Consider the following 20,232-nt stretch of genomic DNA (forward strand, 5'->3'; position numbering starts at 1 on the left):
AGCACCTCACTTTTGCTGAGGCTGGCTTTGAACTCATAATCCTCCTGCCTCAGCCTCCCAAGCCACTGGGATTACAGGCATGAGCCACAGCGCCTACCTAGACTATTTTTAACATTTTTTCCTGTTTCCATTTTTCTATGATGTGGATAGATAAAAATTATTTTTTGCACATACCCACCCCAGGATGCGGAAGGATTACTGAATGCCAAAGCTCCTCCCACCTCCCAGGGGCTGTAGGGGGCATCCCTACTGGCCAGGGTAGCCCCCACACAGCACACACAGAGGACAGACTACTCGTTGTTCACTGATGTAGAAAATCTTCTGGAGTTTCCAGAAGTCATTTTTCTCCAGTAGTGAAAACACACACTCAGGGTTATCGCAAGGCTTCCGAGTTCTCTAAATGTCTTAATTACGTACACGTTGGTGTTTTTATCTTGAACTGTATTTTTCTAAAAATTAGCGACCTCCACCCTGCTCAGCGTTACCCAGACCCTGTCCTCAGGCCCCAGATGGGGGTAATGGGGTCTTGTTCGACCAAACCCTGCCTGCAGTTTGCTTCATGGGTCACCGATCCTACCCCTCCCTCCCCACCTCCACCTCTGTGCAACAGGCAGAGCCTTGGGCTGAACAAAACCCTGCTCCAAACGCTACAGACCACAGCGTTCAGAATACATGCAGAGATGGGAAAGGGCCCAAAGACGTCAAAATGACAACCGTGCTGTGTTGCAATGGGCACGGGCTAAGGGTACTGGAGATTCTGGAAGACACATGTGACCAGGCGTCTAGAGTATGGTGACAAGGACTGCGAGTCCGTGTGCACAGAAGCCCCCTAGACGCCAGGCGCTTACCGCCGTAGTAGGGCAGCCACCGGTACCGCTGGCCCTGGAACTCGGCGCCGTCGAACTCGGCGCACTGCTGGGCCCGGAAGTCCCGCGCGCCGTCGGGGCAGCTCTGCGCGGCCAGAGCAGGAAAGTGGGTCCCAGCGTGGGCGCCCCGGAGGCCGGGACCTGTCCCCTCCCACCGCCCTTGCCTGGAGCCCTGGGTCCTCAGCCTCTGGCCCGCACCCCATCCAGCTGCGGCGCTCAAGGCTGCTCCCCCGGGTGCGGATGCCGAAGGCGCTCAGGAGCCACCAAGGGAGGGTGTCCCGGGGCCTCAGCCGGGTGCGCCTTGGAGAGGTGGCGCCGCGCGGCCTTTACCTCGGTGCTGCAAATGCGGTGGCTCCGGGCTGGGCCCACGCAACTGGAGCCTCCATCTCTCCTGCGGGCAGAGGACCAGGAAGACCCCAACATCTCGCCCCATCCTGGGCCCTCCTGCAGGCCCCCAGCTTTGGTGGGGCTTCCAGGTGGGCAAGGCTGAGTTAGAGGGGCGGCTAGGTGGGGAGGGGTGTGTGCACACACAAATCCCCTTGGGTGGGCATTATTAGTCCTATTCCTCCGAGAGAAGCGACAGAAGCCTGACTATGCTGTAGTTGGTCTAACTCGGCACCATCAGGCCTCTTTAAAGCAAATTTCCAGGGAAGATCCAAATTCTGCCCTTGGAAATGGACGTAATATTCACCCACCTGTAAGACTAGTTTAAAATTTAAGGAGTGAATAAGAGTACTTAGAATAACACGTTTTTTCTCCCTCTCACCCCGCCCTCTTTTCACATATGTTCTCAGGAATGAATTGGAAGGACACACTCTTCTTTTGGTCCCCACCCCCTCTACAGAACCCATCAGAGTGCAGAGCACACACTAAGTGCTTAAAAAAATCACTTAAGTGGTGAACATCTACACTTGACAAAGCTGCTGGAGGTAAAAATAATAATAAAAACCACAGGAATTAAAATTTTTTTAAAAAACCACAACAATTTACTGCAAATGAGGAGCCCGAGGCTCAGGGGTGGAAGAAGCAGACCAGCTCCAGTTCCTCCAAATCAAGGCTGATGGTTGAAATAGGTGGGTAAGTACACAGGAAATGGTTTGCTTTCCTATACTCCACTGAGGCTGCTTCCAAAATGAATGTCGTTTGCTGGCCCCTGATGCCTCGCTCCTGACCCAGTAGCTGGCCTCCCCTGCACCTGCCCTCTTTGGGCTCCCGTTAGTCTCCCCTACCTCTGGGAGTAGCAGGGGCGCTCCCGGAAGCTGATGCCTCCTCCGCAGGTCCGGCTGCAGGGACTCCACTGGCCCCAGGGGCCCCAGGTGTCACTTTGCCGCCTCACCTTGGGAGCCTGAAAAAGACATGCTCAGGCTGTGAGTCAGCATCACCCATCAGGACTTGAGCTGGAGCCCCCATAAGGGCCCTGTGCCTAAAGCCACTCCCCTACCTGTTCAAAAAGCCTGTAGGACACAGCAACACTGCCCTGGCACCCCAAAATGCTCACTTACAAAATTAGCAAGCTTCAGAGCAGCCTGGTGGCACACTGTAGGCCTGTAATCCCAGCAGTTTGGGAGGCAGGGGCAGGAGGATCACAAGTTCAAGTCCAGCCTCAGCAAATTAGCAAAGCCCTAAGCAATTTAGCAAGCATCTGTCTCAAAATAAAAAATACAAAGGGTTGGAGATGTGGCTCAGTGGTCAAGTGCCCCTGGGTTCAATCCCTGGTACCAAAAAAAAACAAAATAAGAAGAATTAAATTAACCAGGTTTCACCATAAAGAACTAAGCCAGGCCTGAGTGTGGGAGAGAGGGTGTTGAAAAGGTCCATGCATCATGGAAGGGCCAGAACTTCCAGGGCCTGCCATCCTGGGTGAGGGGCTTTATGGCCGGGGCTGTGCACAGGTTTTTGTGGATCAACATTGATGTGGGGAGGGAACCTTAAAGGAAAAAAGGGATCAATATAAGACTGGGACACACAGCTGCATGTCCTTGGGTCATCATCTAACCTCGGTCAGCTGTGGTTTTCTTATCTGGCAAAGTAGCCAGTACCAGCAGCATCTCTTGAACTCCTACTATTTGCCAGACATGGTAGGGAAACTGCCAACCCAGGAACAGCGACTTTTCACCCTGACAATGATATAATCTGGCCAGAGCCTAGCTTAGAACTAAAGGGTCTACAGCCCCCTGATCATGAGCATGAGCCCCCAAAGATGGACATATAAAAGGACAGGAAGGCCTCAAGTAGGACGGGAATGTCACCCATAGGCAGGGAAGTGCTTCCCCAGGTTCCCACACCAAGCCTGTGGCACTTGTTTCTAGAAGTTTCTAGAGCTCTAGTCTATGAAACTGGGAACTTAATCTAATCCTGGAGGGAGTCTGCTGTGGTCTCTTCCTGCTGATCCATGGCAGAGACTTCCAAGAGTACCTCAATAGCCACTCCCCTTCCCCCATTATGAGAGAATCTTTGAAAACTGGACTTTTAGCCAAATTCTCTTAACTTCCTGCAGCTAACAGGCTACATCACTAAATTCTCACCAGTGTCATGTAAGTAAAAGTGTTGGGCTTGCATGTGTATTTGTCCTTTTCTTCTTCCTCCTCATGCCTTCCTGATGACTGGAAAACAGATGTGATGGCTGGAATTGGAGCAGCCTTTTAATCTGTGAGGGAATGAAGGTCTAGAGGCTTCATAAAGAAGGATTCTAAGTCCTGAGAACCAGAAAGATCTGACACTTTGCAGCTAGCATCAGAAGTCCACACGTGACACCCATATTCTCTCACTTAATCCTCAGAACAACCCAATAGAACCCATTGCATAACAAATGTGAGGCAGAAAGAGAGGAAGCCACACAGGAACGACTGGGCATAACGACAGGGCAGCCTCACCCCAGGCTGTCATCGTGGGACTGTATCCCTGCCTGCTTCTCAGGGGCAGCCAAATGAAACATTAGGTAAGTCCTAAGGAGCTGGACAGGAATCTGACTTGACTTCACAATCTGCCAGGAAGCAGATGATGGACTGCAAACACGTCCCATTTTCTGGAAGAAGACTTTATTTTAGGGTGTTGCCACATAAAAATCTTCAGGAATAGAAAGCACCCCTAATTTTTAGAGAATGCTCAGGTGGGAACGTGAGCTCTTCTTGCTGGGGCTGTTACAATGGTGCCCAGTGACACAGAGGGCTGCTCATCTCCATCTGGAACACCTGGTCACCCTTGCTTAATAACTGACCAGAACTCCAGGCAGAGAAGTCTGCACTCAACTTGCTGAGCCCGGCATAAAGAGGGCTGTGCTCTCAGTCTTGAGCATCATCTGCGTCTTCAGTTCCCGCTGCCACAAAGGCGATAAGCTTTCAAAACCAGTGAGCCAAGTATCAAAGTAGTCTCTCAACGAAATCGAAGTTGATTTTATTTGGATTAAATTTCTAGTTTAAAAAGGAAGTGACAGGCTAGGATTCTGGCTCAGCGGTAGAACGCTCGTCTCGCATATACGAGATCCTGGGTTCTATCCTCAGCACCACATAAAAATAAATAAGTGAAATAAAGGTATTGGGTCCAACTATAACTAAAAAATAAATACTTTAAAAAAATAAAATTAAAAAAAAATAATAAAAAGGAAGTGACTGAGCAGTGGCCAGTAGCTTTCCAGGGACGGGGGGCAGTGCAGGCCGGGATTCCAACACCTCTTCCCCGTAGGCATCAAGCCTGGCCACTCTGTGGTGAGAGGGCTGCAGCCTTCCCTCCCTGCGGGTGTGGGCCTAGCTCTCGTTCTCTGACCCAGGCCCCTTTGGATGTCTGTCTTGGTTCCCTCGTCCAGCTACCTGAGCTTCTCCAAATCCCCCCTTCCCTAAAGCGGGGCTGGGCTGGGCGAGCTGCTGCGGTCAAGGTGAAGTGGGACCTCCCTACCATGGAGTCACCTTGTGCCCATCAGGATGAAGTGGGGACTGGTCTGAATACAGGGTGGGTGTGTGTGTGTGTGTGTGTGTGTGTGTGTGTACAATGGATTGAATCCAGGAGCACTCTACCACTGAGCTACACCCCCAGTCCTTTATTTTATTTAATTATTTTTTATGTGGTGCTGAGGATGGAACCCAGGTCCTTGAATGTGCTAGGCAAGTGCTCCACTGCTGAGCCACAACCCCAGCCCTCACCCCCAGTCCTTTTTAAAAAAATATTTTATTAGTCATTGATGGGCCTTTATTTATTTTTATGTGGTACTGAGAATTGAACCCAGTGCCTCACACATGCTAGGCAAGCGCTCTACCACGGAGCCACAACCCCAGCCCAGTCCTTTTTAATTTTTATTTGAGACAGGGTCTCACTAAGTTGCCAAGGCTGGTCTCAAACACTTGGGATCCTCCTGCCTCAACCTCTTGAGTCACTGTGCCACCATGCCCTGCATGAACACAGGGCTCTCTCGAAGGTGAGATGCCTTGCAAACATTCTCCGGCTTCCTGCACCCAGCACCCATGAGAATGGCATCTACGTGCTGGGCCACCAGCAGTCAGCATTGGAGAGCCCTAGCCTGGGTGATTCCCCCTGCTGTGCTGTGCCCCTCTCTGTACTGTCTCTCCACGGAAGGAACATGTTTAGTCACGAGTGGCACCAGCATGTTTTATTCCCTGTAATTACCCAGACCACGAGCGGCTTGAGGGTGTGAAGCCAGAAAGGGCTGATGCAGCCAGCCTCGCCCTGGGCCTGTCCCTGCCTGCCCTGTGCTGTGTTCAGCAGCACCCCGCCCCCACCAGGAGCAAATCAGGAGCCCCCTTTCTGCTGCACTGCTTCCAGGGGAATCAGCTTAAGGTGGTGTATGGGGAAGGGAGAGAGACAGAGAGGAGGCAGGTGGGAATGGAGGCTGGGGCACCAGACTTTAATTGTGGGAATGGAGGCCAGCTGCCTCCTTTAATCATCCAAGTCAACCCCTGTTCAGCACTGAGAATGATCCCCAGGTGCTGGGAATCTTATGGGAGACCCTGCCCCGGCTGGAACCAGAAATGAAAGCAGCTAAGCTTCCAGCTTGGGCCAGACCCCTTCACCAGATGGGTAGAGGATAGCAGGAGCAGGGTTCTCAACCCAGGCCATGACCAGCCCCATCTGGGACTAGATGCTGGAAACAGGAGGAGGCAAGAGATTACTCCAGGTATTCCTGAGGGAGAAAGGACACAGGGTGCTCTGATTTGTTTCATCTGAGTGATGGGCATTGCAACTCCCAAATTAGGGGAATCTTAGGCTTGGTGATTTGGCTAGGGTCATACATTGGGATTTTGTCCTGGGGTCATGATGACCCCTCCACCTGGGCTTTGACTTGCATGCAGCTGGGACATCAGAACTCCCTGAAGGATCTGAGTGTAGCATTTAGGAAGCAAGGGTCACAGGGTAGCAGAGGTGACATGGGAAGCTGGCAGGTAGTGGAGAAGGATGGCTGTAGCCCACCACTTCTCTGTGACCAGCATTGGATCCTCAGGCACTTGGAGGACCATGCAGTGCCCACCACGAACCTCCATCCCGGCCTGCCCTGCTCATCTTCCTCCTGCATTCTACAGAGGTGGCATTACCCCTGCCCTCCCTACAGCAACACACAGTTTGGGTCCTTTCTTAGGGAGTCCTTTCTCTCCCACCTGTGCCTGCCTCACAGAGGCTGGGCAGAGCTGTGGTCTCCCCAGTGAGAGCTCTCCCAGGGCAGAATGGGGCCTAGTTATCTCAATGCTCTCTTTTCTGTCCAGCAAGCCAGGGCAGCACTCAACTCCACAGACTCTCTCCTCCCCAAAGTGGGTCCTGCAGTCTAGAACATTCCCTGCATATCCTTAGGCCCCAGGTACCTTCTCCAAGGAACCCTGTCCTTTGGGTCCCTTTGCTACTCTGATGGCCAGCTGGCTTCCTGTAACCACTAAGTTTTGCTCTAATACCATAGCCAGTAGCCATTATGTGACTATTTAAACAAAAACCAAGTCAAATTTAAAAGTTCCTCACTTGCAATAGCCACATTTCAAGTGTTCAATAGCCACAAGGGACCTAGAGGCCACCTACTGAACATCAGAACATCTCTAAGATGCAGCTCTTCTCAGAAGGTTGTACTGGACAGTTCTGCTTAGGGGCAAACCCCAAAGGCAGAGCAAACACCCCAAACAGCTACACTCAAATACCGGAGCTGAGGGACAGCAGTATTTGGTTCCAGGTGGACTGCAGGTGTCTGGTGGGATGGGCTATCTTGCCCTACACCTTGACTGGTCCTGGTATGGTCCCCACCTGACTTTCCTCCTTGGAGCACCACCAAGAGAGGGGGCTGTCCTCTCTTAGCATTAGCCAGGGCCCAATGGAATGCACCCACCACCTTCTGAAGGGTGCATTCCATAGGTGGCAGGTTGCCATCCCTAGGGATTGTTCCCTGCCTCCCTGCGGGCAGTCCCGGGAACTCCTGCAGGAGCTGGAGGGCAGAGATGTGGGTTGCCTCCTCTTTCCCCATCTTCTCTAGCACTGCCACCCTCTCCTGGGTAAATTGCTGCCACCGATGGGCTCCAGCCCACCTCGCCTCGCCTCCTCCGCAGGGTCCCCCGGGGGCGGGGCGCGCTGCACTCACCGAGGACCCGGGCGCGGGAGCCAGCAGCAAGGGCACAAGCAGGAGCAGTCGCATTTCCACCTGCGAGAGAGGTCGCGGGTTAGAGCTGGCGGGGCAGGAGCAGGGCACCGCCTCCCGCTGCTGCAGCCCCGGGTGTGGGGTCCCATCGGCGACCCGCGCAGGGAGCGCCGCCGGGGTGCGAAACAGAGAAGACACCAGGCGCACACCACCGCTGTGCCATTCACACACGTGGGAAAGAAAGCGCCCGGCAACTGGCAGACCTTCAGGAACAACTTGTTTCAGGGAACCCGAGAAAAAACAGGGCAATTAAAGCACTACTGTGTTGTTGAAAACAGGGAATTCATACTAAAAGTAACCACAGTCGCTGCTTTAAATTCACCAAGAGATTCCTCTGAAAAAGCCATTACACCCGTTGTTTAAAAACACCTGGTAAAAGCCGGGTGCAGGGCACACTCCTGTCATCCCAGGGGCTCAGGAGTCTGAGGCAGGAGGATCACAAGTTCAAAGCCAGCCTCAGAAACTTAGGCCCTCAAAAAATAAAATGGGCTGGGAAATGTGGCTCAGTGGTTAAGCCCCTGGGTTCAATCCCTAGTTAAAGTAAATAAACAAATAAATAAATAAATAAAATTTAAAGATATAGATTTGTATATCAGTTTTTATTATTTAAATGTTTTTTAAAGTCTGAAGATAATTTTAAAATTCAACTGCTTTTAAAAATGTTAATTGGGGGGCTCAGTAGTAGAGCGCTTGCCTAGCATGTGTGAGGCCCTGGGTTTGTTTCTTGGCACCGCATATAAATAAATAAAATAAAGATCCATGGGCAGTTAAATATTATTAAAAGAAAAAAAAATTTAAAGTTAATTGGGGCTGGAAGTGTAGCTCAGTAGTAGAGAGAGTGCTTAGCATATGTAAGGTCCTGGGCTCAATACACACATCCCCATCCACCCACACACGATTGTATCATTTACATGGTATTGCATATATAATATCATATATACATTTACACACAAATAATGGAGATTGAGCTCAGGGTCACTTTACCACTGAGCTACATCCATTTTAACTTTTGTTTTGAAATAGGGTCTCACTAAATTGCCCAGGCTGGCTCCCATCCCAGTCCCTGGGATTTGGGGCCTGCACCACCACTCTGACTTTGTATCTTATTTTAAACCCAGGCCAGCTTTTCTCTGTACAGAATCTCCATGAACAGGCTCCATAACTAGTGTGCATACAGGCAGGTGCTCAGCGTGTTGTGCAAGATTAAGTCCGGACAGTGCACTCTGCGTACAATGGCTGTGTGATTTGGTGTGTACCATGTGTGCGTAGGCAGTGTGGTATATGTGTGTTCAGTATGCACACACTGCACTTGTATGTACTAGTCGCTGCATCAAAGAATGATATAAGAAATGGGTACCGTTCAGCACAAAACATTTAACAAGTACTGACCTGTATGTTTGAATTTTAAAATCTGTAATTCCACCAATGTCTTTTTTTGTTTGTTTGTTTGTTTGTTTAATATAAAATGATTTCAGGTTACTGGGAAAAAACAGCATACATAAGCCAAGTTTGGCAAAATTTCCCCTGGCACCCGTATAGACATAGGTACTGGGTACTTGGTAAATACAATCATTCGTCTAGTAACCATTTTCATAGTCAAATCCGAAATTCCTGGGGTTGGTGTGAGGGAGGTTTATGCTCTCCCCTCTCCAGCCTCGCTAGGCCGGGACCTCGCGGAGGCAGCTCTGGGGACAGCATCCGCTCTGGCTCAGAAGGGGAAGCGGGCGCGGCTGTAGGAGCCTAAGGCTGATGACATGATTGGCTATGCGAGATGCTTCTCTAAGGAGACAAACCTTTAGGGGCGGGTGAGCTTAGCTATGGGAGAGACTAAAGAAAGGACAGGAAGGAAAAAAAAATTAAAAGTTACAATTGCTACCAGCGCTACCCCGGCCTCTGCAGATGCCCCGGACTACAACTCATATCTGCAATTCCAAAGTCCCTGAAGCCTGTAAAGTTGTTTTTTCATCTAGTGGTGACAAACAACCTGTCCGGTTCCAGGGCCAGCTCAGCTGGGTTTGGCCACCGAGCTACTCCCGGGGTTGGACAGGGGCAGGACAGAGCGCCCCGGATCGCAGGACGGACACTCCAAACGCGGTGGTGCTTCACCAGACCCAAAGGCGGCTGGTGGGACCCGGGCTGGGACTTCCCGCGGGGCAGACCTGGGCCTGGCGCTTTGGTGGCGCTGGGCACCACCCTCCTGCACCGTCCCTAACTGATGTGGGTTCTGCCGGGGCTGGCATGACGCTGTCCCCCTTTTCTGTCTTACCCTGAAGGGGCGCCCCGCGTCCCCAACCCGGGACCGCGCCTGTGCGTCTTTCGAAGACCCCAGATGCGGCTCGCAAGTGAGGCTGGGGGCGGCCGGGCACCTGTGGCAGCAGCCGGGCTCCTAGGCTTCAGCTCCCCAGGCCCAGATCCCCAGCGTCAGGTCAGGAGGGGACGCGCTCGGCCTTCAAGTCCTCGCCTCCGCGACGCGCAGGGAACGGCGTCCCTCCGAGGGAAGGTGGTGGGAAGCGTGGGCGCTGGGACCCCGGGGTTGCGTGGGGCCCTGGGACCCTGGCCGAGCGGTTCTCCGCACCCTGTCCCCCTGGCCGGACCCCGCCCTGCGCGCACCTCGGTGGAGGGAGCCGGAGGTGGGCTCCCCACGCCCCACTTTCTCCGACACCGCAAGCGCCAGGAGCTAGGCGGGGCAAATTCCTGCAGAAGCCGGGTATGCCGCCCCTGACTCCCACCGCCGGCCTCTCCACCTTCCTACCTGTCTCCGAAAGCGCCGGGAGCCCCGCGCAGCGCTGCCAGGGCCGCTCCGTCGGTGCCCGCCCCTGCCCTAGCCCGGAGGTCGGCCCGGCCGCGCGGAACGCCCGCGGAGGTTGGGCTTTCTCTCCCCGCCCATCTCCCCCCACCCATCTCCCCGGACCCAGCCCCGCGGACACCAGCTCCGATCTCCGCGGGAGGACAGTGCCCCCGCCGAGAGGCCTCCGTGGTGACCAGAGAAGCCCCGTGCCTCCACCCGCTTGGATCCTCGCCAAGGCTCGGCTTCTCCTCTCCTCCCCTCCCGGGGCTCCGGGTCATTCCCGCCTTGGGTCTGGGCCAGTCGCCTCTGCGATCTCGCTCGCCCTTGTTCCTTAACCGTAGCCCCTCCATCACTCCCCGCACCCCTCGCGTCCAGCCACCCTCTTTGTCCTCCACCCTTGAATTCTCTACTTCAGCTGCAACTAATTTCTCCTTATCCCCACATCCCAGCCAGCTTTTTTCACTGTCTAGAATGTACTGTCCCAAGCCCCGCTAACTCCTACTCATCTCTCAAAACCCTGGTCAAATTTCACCTGTGGAAGCCTTCCGCAGACCACCCCCTGGGCAGAGCTCCTCAGTTCTTGCCTGCTGTAGTTCTGTGGTGCATCACAGTGGTGCTCAGTCTCCTGCGTCAGCAGCTCTGAGTTCCCAGAGGGTAAGGCCTGCATCCCCATCTCCCGTGCCCAGGGCATGGTTGGCCTCAAGGCAGGAGCTAAGTAAATTGTGGTAAATCTAATTTCCTTTCTCGCTTGTCTTTTCTCACAAGCAAAGCACCCCTTGCCTGTCGTCCCTTTTCTAAAACTGGAATTCACTCATCTGTAGGAAAATGGCACTGGCCCCGAGCCTGTGGAAGGTGGGAAGCTCACAAAGGCTGGTTCCCTCCCCCCATCCTCTTCTGCCTTTGGCCCCTTGCTGGCTCTGGCCAGTCACTTCTCCCTGATCTCCTGTGAGCAGAGAAAAGTCACCCATGGAGGAGCTCAGCCCTCTTCAGAGCTGGGCTTTTGCAGTCCGTTGCCTTGAGCCCTCGCTGACGCTGGGAGAGAGTGCCTGTTAAAACACAAACCCCAGGGCCTTTCTTACCTATCAGGGTAGAGAGGAGGAGCTGAAGCAGCTGTGTCCCAGGGGCCCCTGGGGAGGTGTGTGAATTCTTGGGCAAAGATAAAGCTTGGCAGAGAAAGCAGAGTGGAATTACCCAGAGCCTCTCTAGAAGAAAAAAAAAAAGTTTCTTCCATTCTAAAAGTCCTACTCCCTGGCCCCTCCAGCTTGGTCAAAGGTCCCTGTTAATGGGAGAGAAATGCTTCTCCCAAGGCTGAATGGGGCAGCTGAGGCCCCAGGAGTTCATCCTCCTGATCTGCTCCTGGATTTCCTTTGATCCCTTTGTCTCAGACACCCAGACCTGGGTCTTCTTACTCCTCTCCCCAACTGCAGAGAGACCCCTGAGGTTGGGGAGTCAGGACCTGCCCACAGCCAGGCCCCGCCACTCACTGTCTTGGGCAAGAACTCTGCAGGCCTCACGTTCTCCTCTGCCCACCCCAGAGAGACAAGGGAGAACAGTGCCCAGCAATAATCAGTGCCCAGAAATACGGTAGTTTCAGAAAGTTTTCAGGAAAAAGCATAAAGCCTTCCTTCCCATTGTAAATTCCCCTCTGTACTGGCTCCAAGCCACCCACTGGCAGAACCAGAGACCCCCTTCCATTTGGGGATTGGGGTAGCCTGGGGCAGCAGCAGGAGCAAAGTCCAGGGAGACCGACAGACCTGGGTTGGACACCAGCTTTGCTCCTCACAGTGTATGGACTTGGGCAAGTCATGTCACCTCATTCAGTCACAACCTGCTCACATGAGCCCCGTGGAGATGGCATGCTTCCATACAGCTCCCACTAGGGTCTGAAAAAATGCTAATTCCCCCTGCTCCACACGCCCCCTAATTCTCTACATTGGGTCACTTCTGTAAATTGCATAACTAGAGACAAAGCTAAGAAATAAGCGGTCAGATCCCTGTGTGGTTGGGTTGGGATGGAAGGCTCAAGGTTAAGACAGGGAGCTGCTCTACCATCCATCTCTGGCAGGAAGCCTTCCCTTACCGCAGCCTCTGTGGCCCCTGGGCCAGGGTTGGTCCTGCACTATTCTATTGGTCTCTTTTCTCCCTCCAAACTGGGAACTTTGCAAGTGCAGAAATCTCTTTTCCCTTGTTATATATCCTGTACTAGAGGTTTGCAGTGGTCCTAAAGTTTTCCCTCTGGAGAGTGTTGTGGGAAGCCCAGTTGATTGGCAGCCTCCAGCTGGTGCCTGGTTCTCTTCCACATTCCCAAGGCTCCCCGCATGGCTCCCCCATGGTTCCCTCCATGTTTATCTTCATGGGTCTTTCCTTCCACTGCTCCCTTGCACACCTAATCCCATCTTGGCATCTGCTCCTCTAAGGACCTGAACTGACTCACAGCGTTCTTGGTTGCAAACCACAGAAAAGGATCCAGTCGACTTAAATAGAAAAGTTGCTTCGAGGAAGGACATTGGGAACTCATGGAATTGACGGGAAGGCTGGAGGGTGAGGCATGGAAATGGGCTGGAACCCCTGTGAATGTTGCAGATTGTGGCCCAGGAATGGCTCTGGTTAGGAACTATCCTGCTGGATGCTGAGCTACTTCCACCACCGCTTTCCGGCAATGCTGACCAAGGTCACCCCAAGAAAACACCTTGAACAGTCCTTGTTGACTCAGACCCCATAGAGCATGCCTGCACCTCATCTGCCAGGCCCTAAGACATGAGAGTTGGCAGCCCCCCCAGATGGGAAGGTGAAAATGAACCCTAGAAATGAACCCCTAGGAAATGAACATCTACCATCTCCCTGTGGCTCCCGGTGCGGTGCGTGAGTTCTGCTGAACTCTTGAACCGAACTTCTCTGCTTCCTTCTTCTTGTGGTGGTGGTTGTTCATGCATGTATTTATTCCTGGAATATCTAAGTGGCTAGACTGCTGCAGAAGCTGGAGGCAGCCCCAACCGGCTGTGGTCAATGTTTAACAGCCAGCACTCTGGAGCCGAAAGAGCCCTGCTGGGTAGGGGCGATCAGGTTCCACGGGATAAATGCCCCACCATAGCCTCCCTTCAAATACCCGATAGCCCCTTCCCTTGGAGAGTTTACACTTTAGTAAGGGTTGCAATTTTTGTGGGGGTGGTATTAGGGATTGAATTCAGGGGCGCTCGACCACTGAGCCACATCCCCAGCCCTATTTTGTATTTTTTTAGAGACAGGGTCTCACTGAGTCCCTTAGTGCCTCGCTTTTGCTGAGGCTGGCTTTGTACTCGTGATCCTCCTGCCTCAGCCTCCCAAGCCGCTGGGATTACAGTTGTGCACCACAGCACCTGGCTATGTGATAATTTAGACTGAAGCTGATCTTAAAATCTGAATATTCAAATAGTCCTATTATTAAACTTAAATATATTGGTTTCCCTTCATACAGATGGTCTCGGTGATAGGTTGACATTCATGTGACAAAAATACTCATGGCTTCAAAGGTCTCTCAGCTGATGTGCCATTGTTTGGATCAAGGTGAAGGAGAACATCCTGGTGGGGAGAGTATAGCAGAGAAAAGCTGCCACTCATGGCGGCCAAGAAGCAGAGAGAGAGAGAGGAGCCAGAGATAAAATGCAGTGCCCAGTCACCTGCTTCCTCCAACCACGTCCCAGCTACCTGCAGTTTCCACCGCCTCCCCAGAGTCCATTCTAACTATTCATCCATCAAATGGGTCACTCCACTGATGAGCTCAGAACCCTCTTTTCCTGAAGGTGCCACCTCTGGATGTTGCTGCCCTGGTGACCAAGGCTGAGACTTGGAAGGACATTCCAGACCCAGACCCTAACAGTCCCCAACTTACCATGGTTTGACTGATAGCCGATGGATGATGATAAAATGTAAAAGCAACATACATTCTGTAAAATAGCTACTTTGAATTTTAAATTTGGATTTTTTCCCCGGCTAGTGACTCTGTGATACACCCCCACGCCCCAGCACCACCCCAATGCCTGGCAGAGGCAGTGAGCCGAGGCACCTGCCAACCACTTGATCACCCCCCTAAGCTAGGAAGGTCAGCAGGTCAGAGTATTAAGTGCATTCTCCACACTGTAAATTCAGGAGGGTCTTCTTGTCATCCCGTCATAAATCAAACAGCATCTTTTGTGCAGTCACTCAAAAATCGAGGGGGAGAGCATAAAAACTCGAGGGACACCCTGCCCTCCACTCTCCGCTGTTCCCAGGTGCCATCTCAACCCTCGGTCCTCCCTCTTACTGCCATGTCTCAGCCAGCGCTTGGAGACACCAGCCAAGCCTCCCCGAGTGAGAGCCCTGTGCTTGGCATGTCTGACAGGTGACTGTCATAAAATAAGTCACCTGGCCTGTGGGGAGGGTTTCATCCTCAAAGCTGGGACAGAACGATCCCTCCTCTTCCCACAGACAAGAGGTCATCTGGAGAGAAAGAACAGGTATTCCTGGGATGTCCCCTCAGTGACCTTGCGCCTAGTGTGTCCCTACCCCTCTTCAATTCAGATCCCAGGAAGGGACATCAGGAGGAGGGGGAGACCTGCGGGGAATCAGTGGCAGCAGGACACTGCTCTGGAGAAGGGGCAGGAGGTCAGTGGGACAGAAGGCAAGGGCGGGATTTCCTGATGCTCTGGCCTGACGGCCTCCCAAGAGATTTCAACCCCTCGCCCCTGTTCTGTTGCGCGGGTCGCGGCTACAGTCCCCCAGGAGAAGCTGATTACCTGAACTCCTCCAGATGTCGAGGGAGCAAGTAGAACCTGCTTGTGTCCTCAGTGAGAGAGGGGCTCAGGGTCCAGACCCCACAAGGGCCAGTGGAGTGTGGAGCCAGCCCACAGGGGACAGGTCCAGGGGGGTCTCTGGGTCTCGCAGCTTAGGGTCTGTGGTGTGGCCTCCGTGCCCCATGCGGGGTGCAGAGTCTTTTTCTGAGGGTTCGGCAGAGCAGACTCCAGGCCTGGTGTTCCTGCTCTGCTGCTGCAATCCCTGGAGTCACCAGGGAGAGGGGTGCTGGATTGACAGCCCAAAGGCCAGAACTGGTCTCAGCTTCCACACTAGCCCAGGGCACTTCTCACCTTCTCCATGACTGCAGCCTCAGTGTGTGGATGTCTCTGAGCCCAGATGCCCACGGGTCGCCTGAGTCTGGGGCCAAAGTCTGGCAGCGTAACTCAGAAACTCATGCACTGGGGGCTCCCAGCTTTCCATTAGGCTCTGCAAGGTAACTTCAGCGAGGGAAGCAACTTGCCATTTTGGAGATGCTTCTCTAACTTCAATAATGTTGAGACCTGTTGTCCTGGACCCCTATTTTAGTTTATTTATTTATATTGCTGTGCTGGGGATTGCACCTAGGGCCTCTTGCATGGTAGGCATGTGCTCTACCACTGAGCTACATCTCCAGTCCAGGGACTCCTTATCTATCTATCTATCTATCTATCTATCATCTATTTGTTGGTACTAGGCACTTTATTGCTGAGCTACATCCTCAGTTCTTTATTTTGAGACAGAATCTCACCAAGTTGCTAAGGCTGGCCTCTAACTTGATCCTCCTGTCTCAAACTCCAAGATTGCTAGAATTACAAGAATGTGCTACTGTGCCCAGATGGAACTCCTATTTAAGCACAAAGCCACTTAGAGACAGAAAACTGGGTCTAAGCTCTTTATTTTTACAACTTTTCTGTCACTGCAGTCCTATTATTTTTATGGCAGTCCCTCTTATCCTTGGTTACCCTCCGCAGTTTCAGACAGCAGCTGTCAAGTGTGGTTTGAAAATCTGGAAATAGTAAATGAAAGATTCTAGAGATAAACCATTCATATGTTTAAAATTTAACTTTGATTACAATATATTGTTAAATTTTTCTATTTTATTGTCACTATGCCTAATTTGTAAACTAAATTTTCGAATAGGAAAAAAATAATATATAGGGGTTTGGTATGGTAGGCAATTTCAAGTAACTACTGGGGGTCTTGGAACATCTCACCCTCAAATAAGGAAGATTACTGTATTTAGGTCCCAATCTCTCATCAGACACACTTGGGTCAAGTGTTTTTCAGGACTGAGAATCTTTCAGATCTCAGAAGTTTAGACTAAACTGCATATTATATAATATCCCCAACAGGATTGGAAGCCCTCTTTAATCAAAACACCACACAGAACAACACACACATTCCTGACTCTGTACAAAACATAAATATTCACCCACATGGAGTAATGAAGATCCTCAGTGGCCTACAATCAGGTCAGATCTGACAAACTTTCAGTTTTCAGAGAATTTTGAATTTTGTAGTTGCAAGTAAGAGACTCTAGACTTGTACAAATCAAATACGACACAACCACAAAGGAACCAGGATTCCAAGGAGCGACCTTCTCAGGCTGGAATTGCATCCCAACTGGTGTCCCCTGGGCCCCGCATGAGGCTGCACAGCCTGCCCCGGGTGCAGGGTGGGTCACCCATGGCTGGCTGTGACATCTTGGGCAAGCTAACCGTCCTTCGCGGCCGCTTGCCTCAGTTTAAATTAAAAGAAGATGACAGTAGATTAATGTCAATAAAAACAAACATCAAATTGAAAACACCTGGAAATCCACAGCTGAGAGCAAAGTCTGACGACAGAAAGACGGAGGCAGCAGTGTCCCAGGAAGGGAGTGGCACATGCCCTGGTCCACAGGGACGGCCCACACTGGCCTCTTCGAGGTGCAGACCCTGAACGTCAGACTGTGGCCATGAGCTACATGCCTGCCGGAGCTGGAGCTGAGGCCTGGCTGGGCAGTGCTTCCCACGCTGAGGGCTGTGACCTTGGGGATACAGGGACCCTGAGCAGGTAAGACGAAGCCTCTGGGAACATGAGCTTTAGGACTGGGAGTGGTAAGGAGTTTGGGTGATGGCTTATGACGGGGTCGTGGTTATTTCTGTATTAAATATGCAACATGAACCAACCTTGAGGACATGACGCCAAATGAAACAGGCCACTCAGAAAGGAACCAATCCGGCCTCCCTGAAGAAGACGAAGAACTCCACTCCTACCAGGCTCCTGGAGCAGTCAGCCTCACGGAATCAGCAGACTGGGGTGGCCAGGGGCTGGGAGAAGGGCAATGGGATTTAGTGTTTAATGGTGTCAGTTTCCAGTTGGGGTTAGGAAGACGTTCTGGAGAGGGGACGGCTGCACAATGTGAATGTCCTTTTATTATTTTTGTCCCAGAAATTGAACCCAGGGGCACTTAACCACTGAGTCCTATCCCCATCCCCTCATGGAATGGCTCAGGGCTCTGCTGAGTTGCTGAGGCTGGCTTTGAACTTGGAATCCTCCTGCTTCAGCCTCCCAAGCTGAGGTGTGTGTGACTGCGCCTGGCAACATGAATGTGTTTCATGTCTCTGAACTGAACACTTCAAAATGGTTACGGTGGTAAATTTTACATTGTGTGTATTTCACCAAATAAAATGAGAACAAAAATGTGTATTATGAAATCAAATTAAAAGATATTTTTAAACTCCAGAGAGAATTCTGGCTGAGGCAACCTCTTTGGGCTGTGTCCTAGGGTCTCTCACCACCCTCTGTGGATGGAGCAGCTTCCATGAGAAAGCTAAGAGACACTGGACTGCCCATTTTACCAGGGAGAACACTGGGCCCACCCAGGCACATGATCCAGTGCCTCTTTCCCTGGAGGCCCTGGGGCCAGACAGGCCTGGGCAGGAGGCCTCTTCCTGTTACTTGGTGTGTATAATTCTAGGAATGTTACTCATTTCCTTATTTTTCTCATCTGTAAAATGGGGATAACCAACCCCACTCTCAGGTTGGATGAGAATGACATGAGACGGTACTAATGATGGGCTTCACACAGAATCTGGGACATATTAATAGTAGATGCTCAAAAAACACTGGCCTTGTGGAGCAAGGACATTCCTCTAGGATTTTTCTTGGTCCAGTGAGGGTTTGGTATTAAGAATCACCTTATCAGCTGGGTGCCATTGTGAACGCCTGTAATCTCAGTGGCTCAGGGGACTGAGGCAGGAGGATTGCGAATTCAAAGCCAGCCTTAGCAACTTAGCAAGGCCCTAAGCAACTCAATGAGACTCTGTCTCTAAACAAAATACAATAAAGGTTGGAATGTGGCTCAGTGGTTGAGCACCCCTGGGTATGCACCCCGCCCCCCCCCAAAAAAAAAAAAACATTAGCTGCTGTGGAATGATACTGGCCAAATTATATAGTCATATCATGGGCATGTACAAATATATGTAACAATGAGCTCTACCGTAATGTAAAACTATAATGCACCAATAAAATATGAGGGAAAAAAAAAGAAAATCACATTATCTTGTGTTCTTCCTGCAGTCAACGCTGTAATATTCGCCCAAGACAAACCCACGCATTTCTCAAGATGTCATAAATGACTCTGGAGGAGGAATCTTGTTTGGGTTCAGTCTTGGCCACCTGTTTATAAACATGGGGTCTCCTCAGTGGAGTTAGGGCTTGTAAACAAGGGCACAAGCTGCTTAGTGTTTGTTCTTATTCAAAACACCTTCCCACGCACAGCCCTGTGGACATCAATCCATATGGAAACCCCCTCCTGTGACCCCTCCCCCCATTACTTACATCACTGATTCAAACAATTGTCAAACAACCTCCAGGAGCCTGGGGAGGCGGCCCACACCTCAGGAGCAGGACCCCCTGGGGCCCACGCAGGCACACCCCACGGTCTGTGTATATTTGTCATCTTTAGGGCCTGTCTCTGGCTCAGGGGTATCAGAGCAAAGGCATGTACTTCTGCCAGCTTCCCCGTCCTGAGAGCCAGTCTGCAGACAAAGGCCGGGTTCCTTCTGAGAATACCAAAAGCTGGCGGTGAAGGCGAAGGAATGTCAAACCTCAGCAAAACGGAGGCAAGAGTCAGGTCCTTGGCCCATCTCCAGTTGGAGACAGAACTCTGGGGCAAGACATGAGGAAGGGTCTGGAAGGTGAGAGAAACGCTGGAGGTGGGCCCATTAGGGAGGGCTGGTCAGGGGAGGGGCTGGGAAACATCTGGGTTGGCTGTGTTCCCAGGGAGAAGATGGGGCCAGACTTGTCTCCAGTTCCAGAGGCAGGGGCCCCTCTGGGGGGAGGCCTCACCCTCCTCCCAACTGCCAGCAAGTGGGAGACGATGCCAGGAAGCCGGGAGACAAGACAAAGGAGCCCTCACTTCCCAAGGACTCTCAGTGGTGGCGTCCCCAGGCTGGTCTCAGAGGGACTCAGGCTCCAACCAGGACTTGGAATGGACCTCTCTGAGTGAGGTCATCCCCTCGCAGAATGTTTACCCAAAGAGTATTTTTATTTAAAAACAAATTTCCTGTGGACTGGGGATGTAGGCCAGTGGTGGAGCCATTGCCTAGCACGTGCAAGGCCCTGGGTTCAAACCCCGGCACGGAAGAAAGAGAGAGGCAGATAGAACAAAAGAGAGAGGCAGATAGAACAATCTGTTCATGTAACAGATATCAAACACTTGGAGCATTCTGATGAATCTGACATCTTCGATCTTTAATGACAAAAGTTGTATAATCACTTATATGACTTATCTACAGTACAAGAGGGGAAAGGGGGAATTCTAATCCTTGCTAGTTAGGAAGCAGTCCCCCAAAAGGATGACCTGTCCCATGGAGACAGGGAGGCAGGGAGAGGCCTGACATCCCTGTCCTCAAGAGCATGCAGCTCTGGGGCCATCACCGTGGGCCCATCTGACAAAAAAAGGGATACCTGGCTTGAAGGGCAGTGTCCCACATGGCCAGTGCAAAGGGCCTGTGTCCTCGGTAGCACATTAACCTGGACCAGCCGGCTTCACTGTCAGCTTCTGACAAACACAGAAGGCCCTTAACAGTTTTTCATGGAATTGGCTTCCGGAAGCCCATGGAAGTAACCTGAGAACCAGAGAAGCCACACTTAAAAACTGTGAGGTACTGGTCTAGCTCTCCTAG

General features: G+C 51.9%; 1 protein-coding gene and 1 long non-coding RNA gene across 17 annotated transcripts in view; both read right to left on the reverse strand.

The window, feature by feature from the left end:
- Papln (papilin, proteoglycan like sulfated glycoprotein) overlaps positions 1–11,372 on the reverse strand; it is a 34,160-nt gene extending 22,788 nt beyond the window's left edge. For 2 of the 16 annotated variants that reach the window (XM_046440932.2, XM_046440931.2), the window contains exons 1-6: positions 10,806–11,319; positions 7,429–7,488; positions 3,392–3,469; positions 2,096–2,211; positions 1,197–1,257; positions 849–951 (exon numbers count right to left, since the gene is read on the reverse strand). In XM_046440932.2, the coding sequence (XP_046296888.1) occupies positions 849–951; positions 1,197–1,257; positions 2,096–2,211; positions 3,392–3,469; positions 7,429–7,488; positions 10,806–10,964 (577 nt within the window). In that variant the 5' untranslated portion in view covers positions 10,965–11,319. The other 14 variants (XM_046440935.2, XM_046440934.2, XR_006851064.2 and 11 more) reach the window with 13 other exon arrangements.
- Positions 11,373–15,955: 4,583 nt separating this feature from the next.
- On the reverse strand, positions 15,956–19,092 carry LOC124090331 (uncharacterized). Its single transcript, XR_006851065.2, has 3 exons — positions 18,884–19,092; positions 17,230–17,370; positions 15,956–16,067 (listed from the first exon to the last, which is right to left on the reverse strand). It is a non-coding gene; the product is annotated as an uncharacterized LOC124090331 (long non-coding RNA).
- Between the last annotated feature and the right edge of the window lie 1,140 nt (positions 19,093–20,232).

Source organism: Marmota monax, unplaced genomic scaffold (assembly GCF_021218885.2).
Source record: "Marmota monax isolate L192 unplaced genomic scaffold, Marmota_monax_Labrador192_F-V1.1 WCK01_AAM20220418_F8-fsc00017, whole genome shotgun sequence".
NCBI classification, from domain to species: Eukaryota; Metazoa; Chordata; class Mammalia; order Rodentia; family Sciuridae; genus Marmota; species Marmota monax.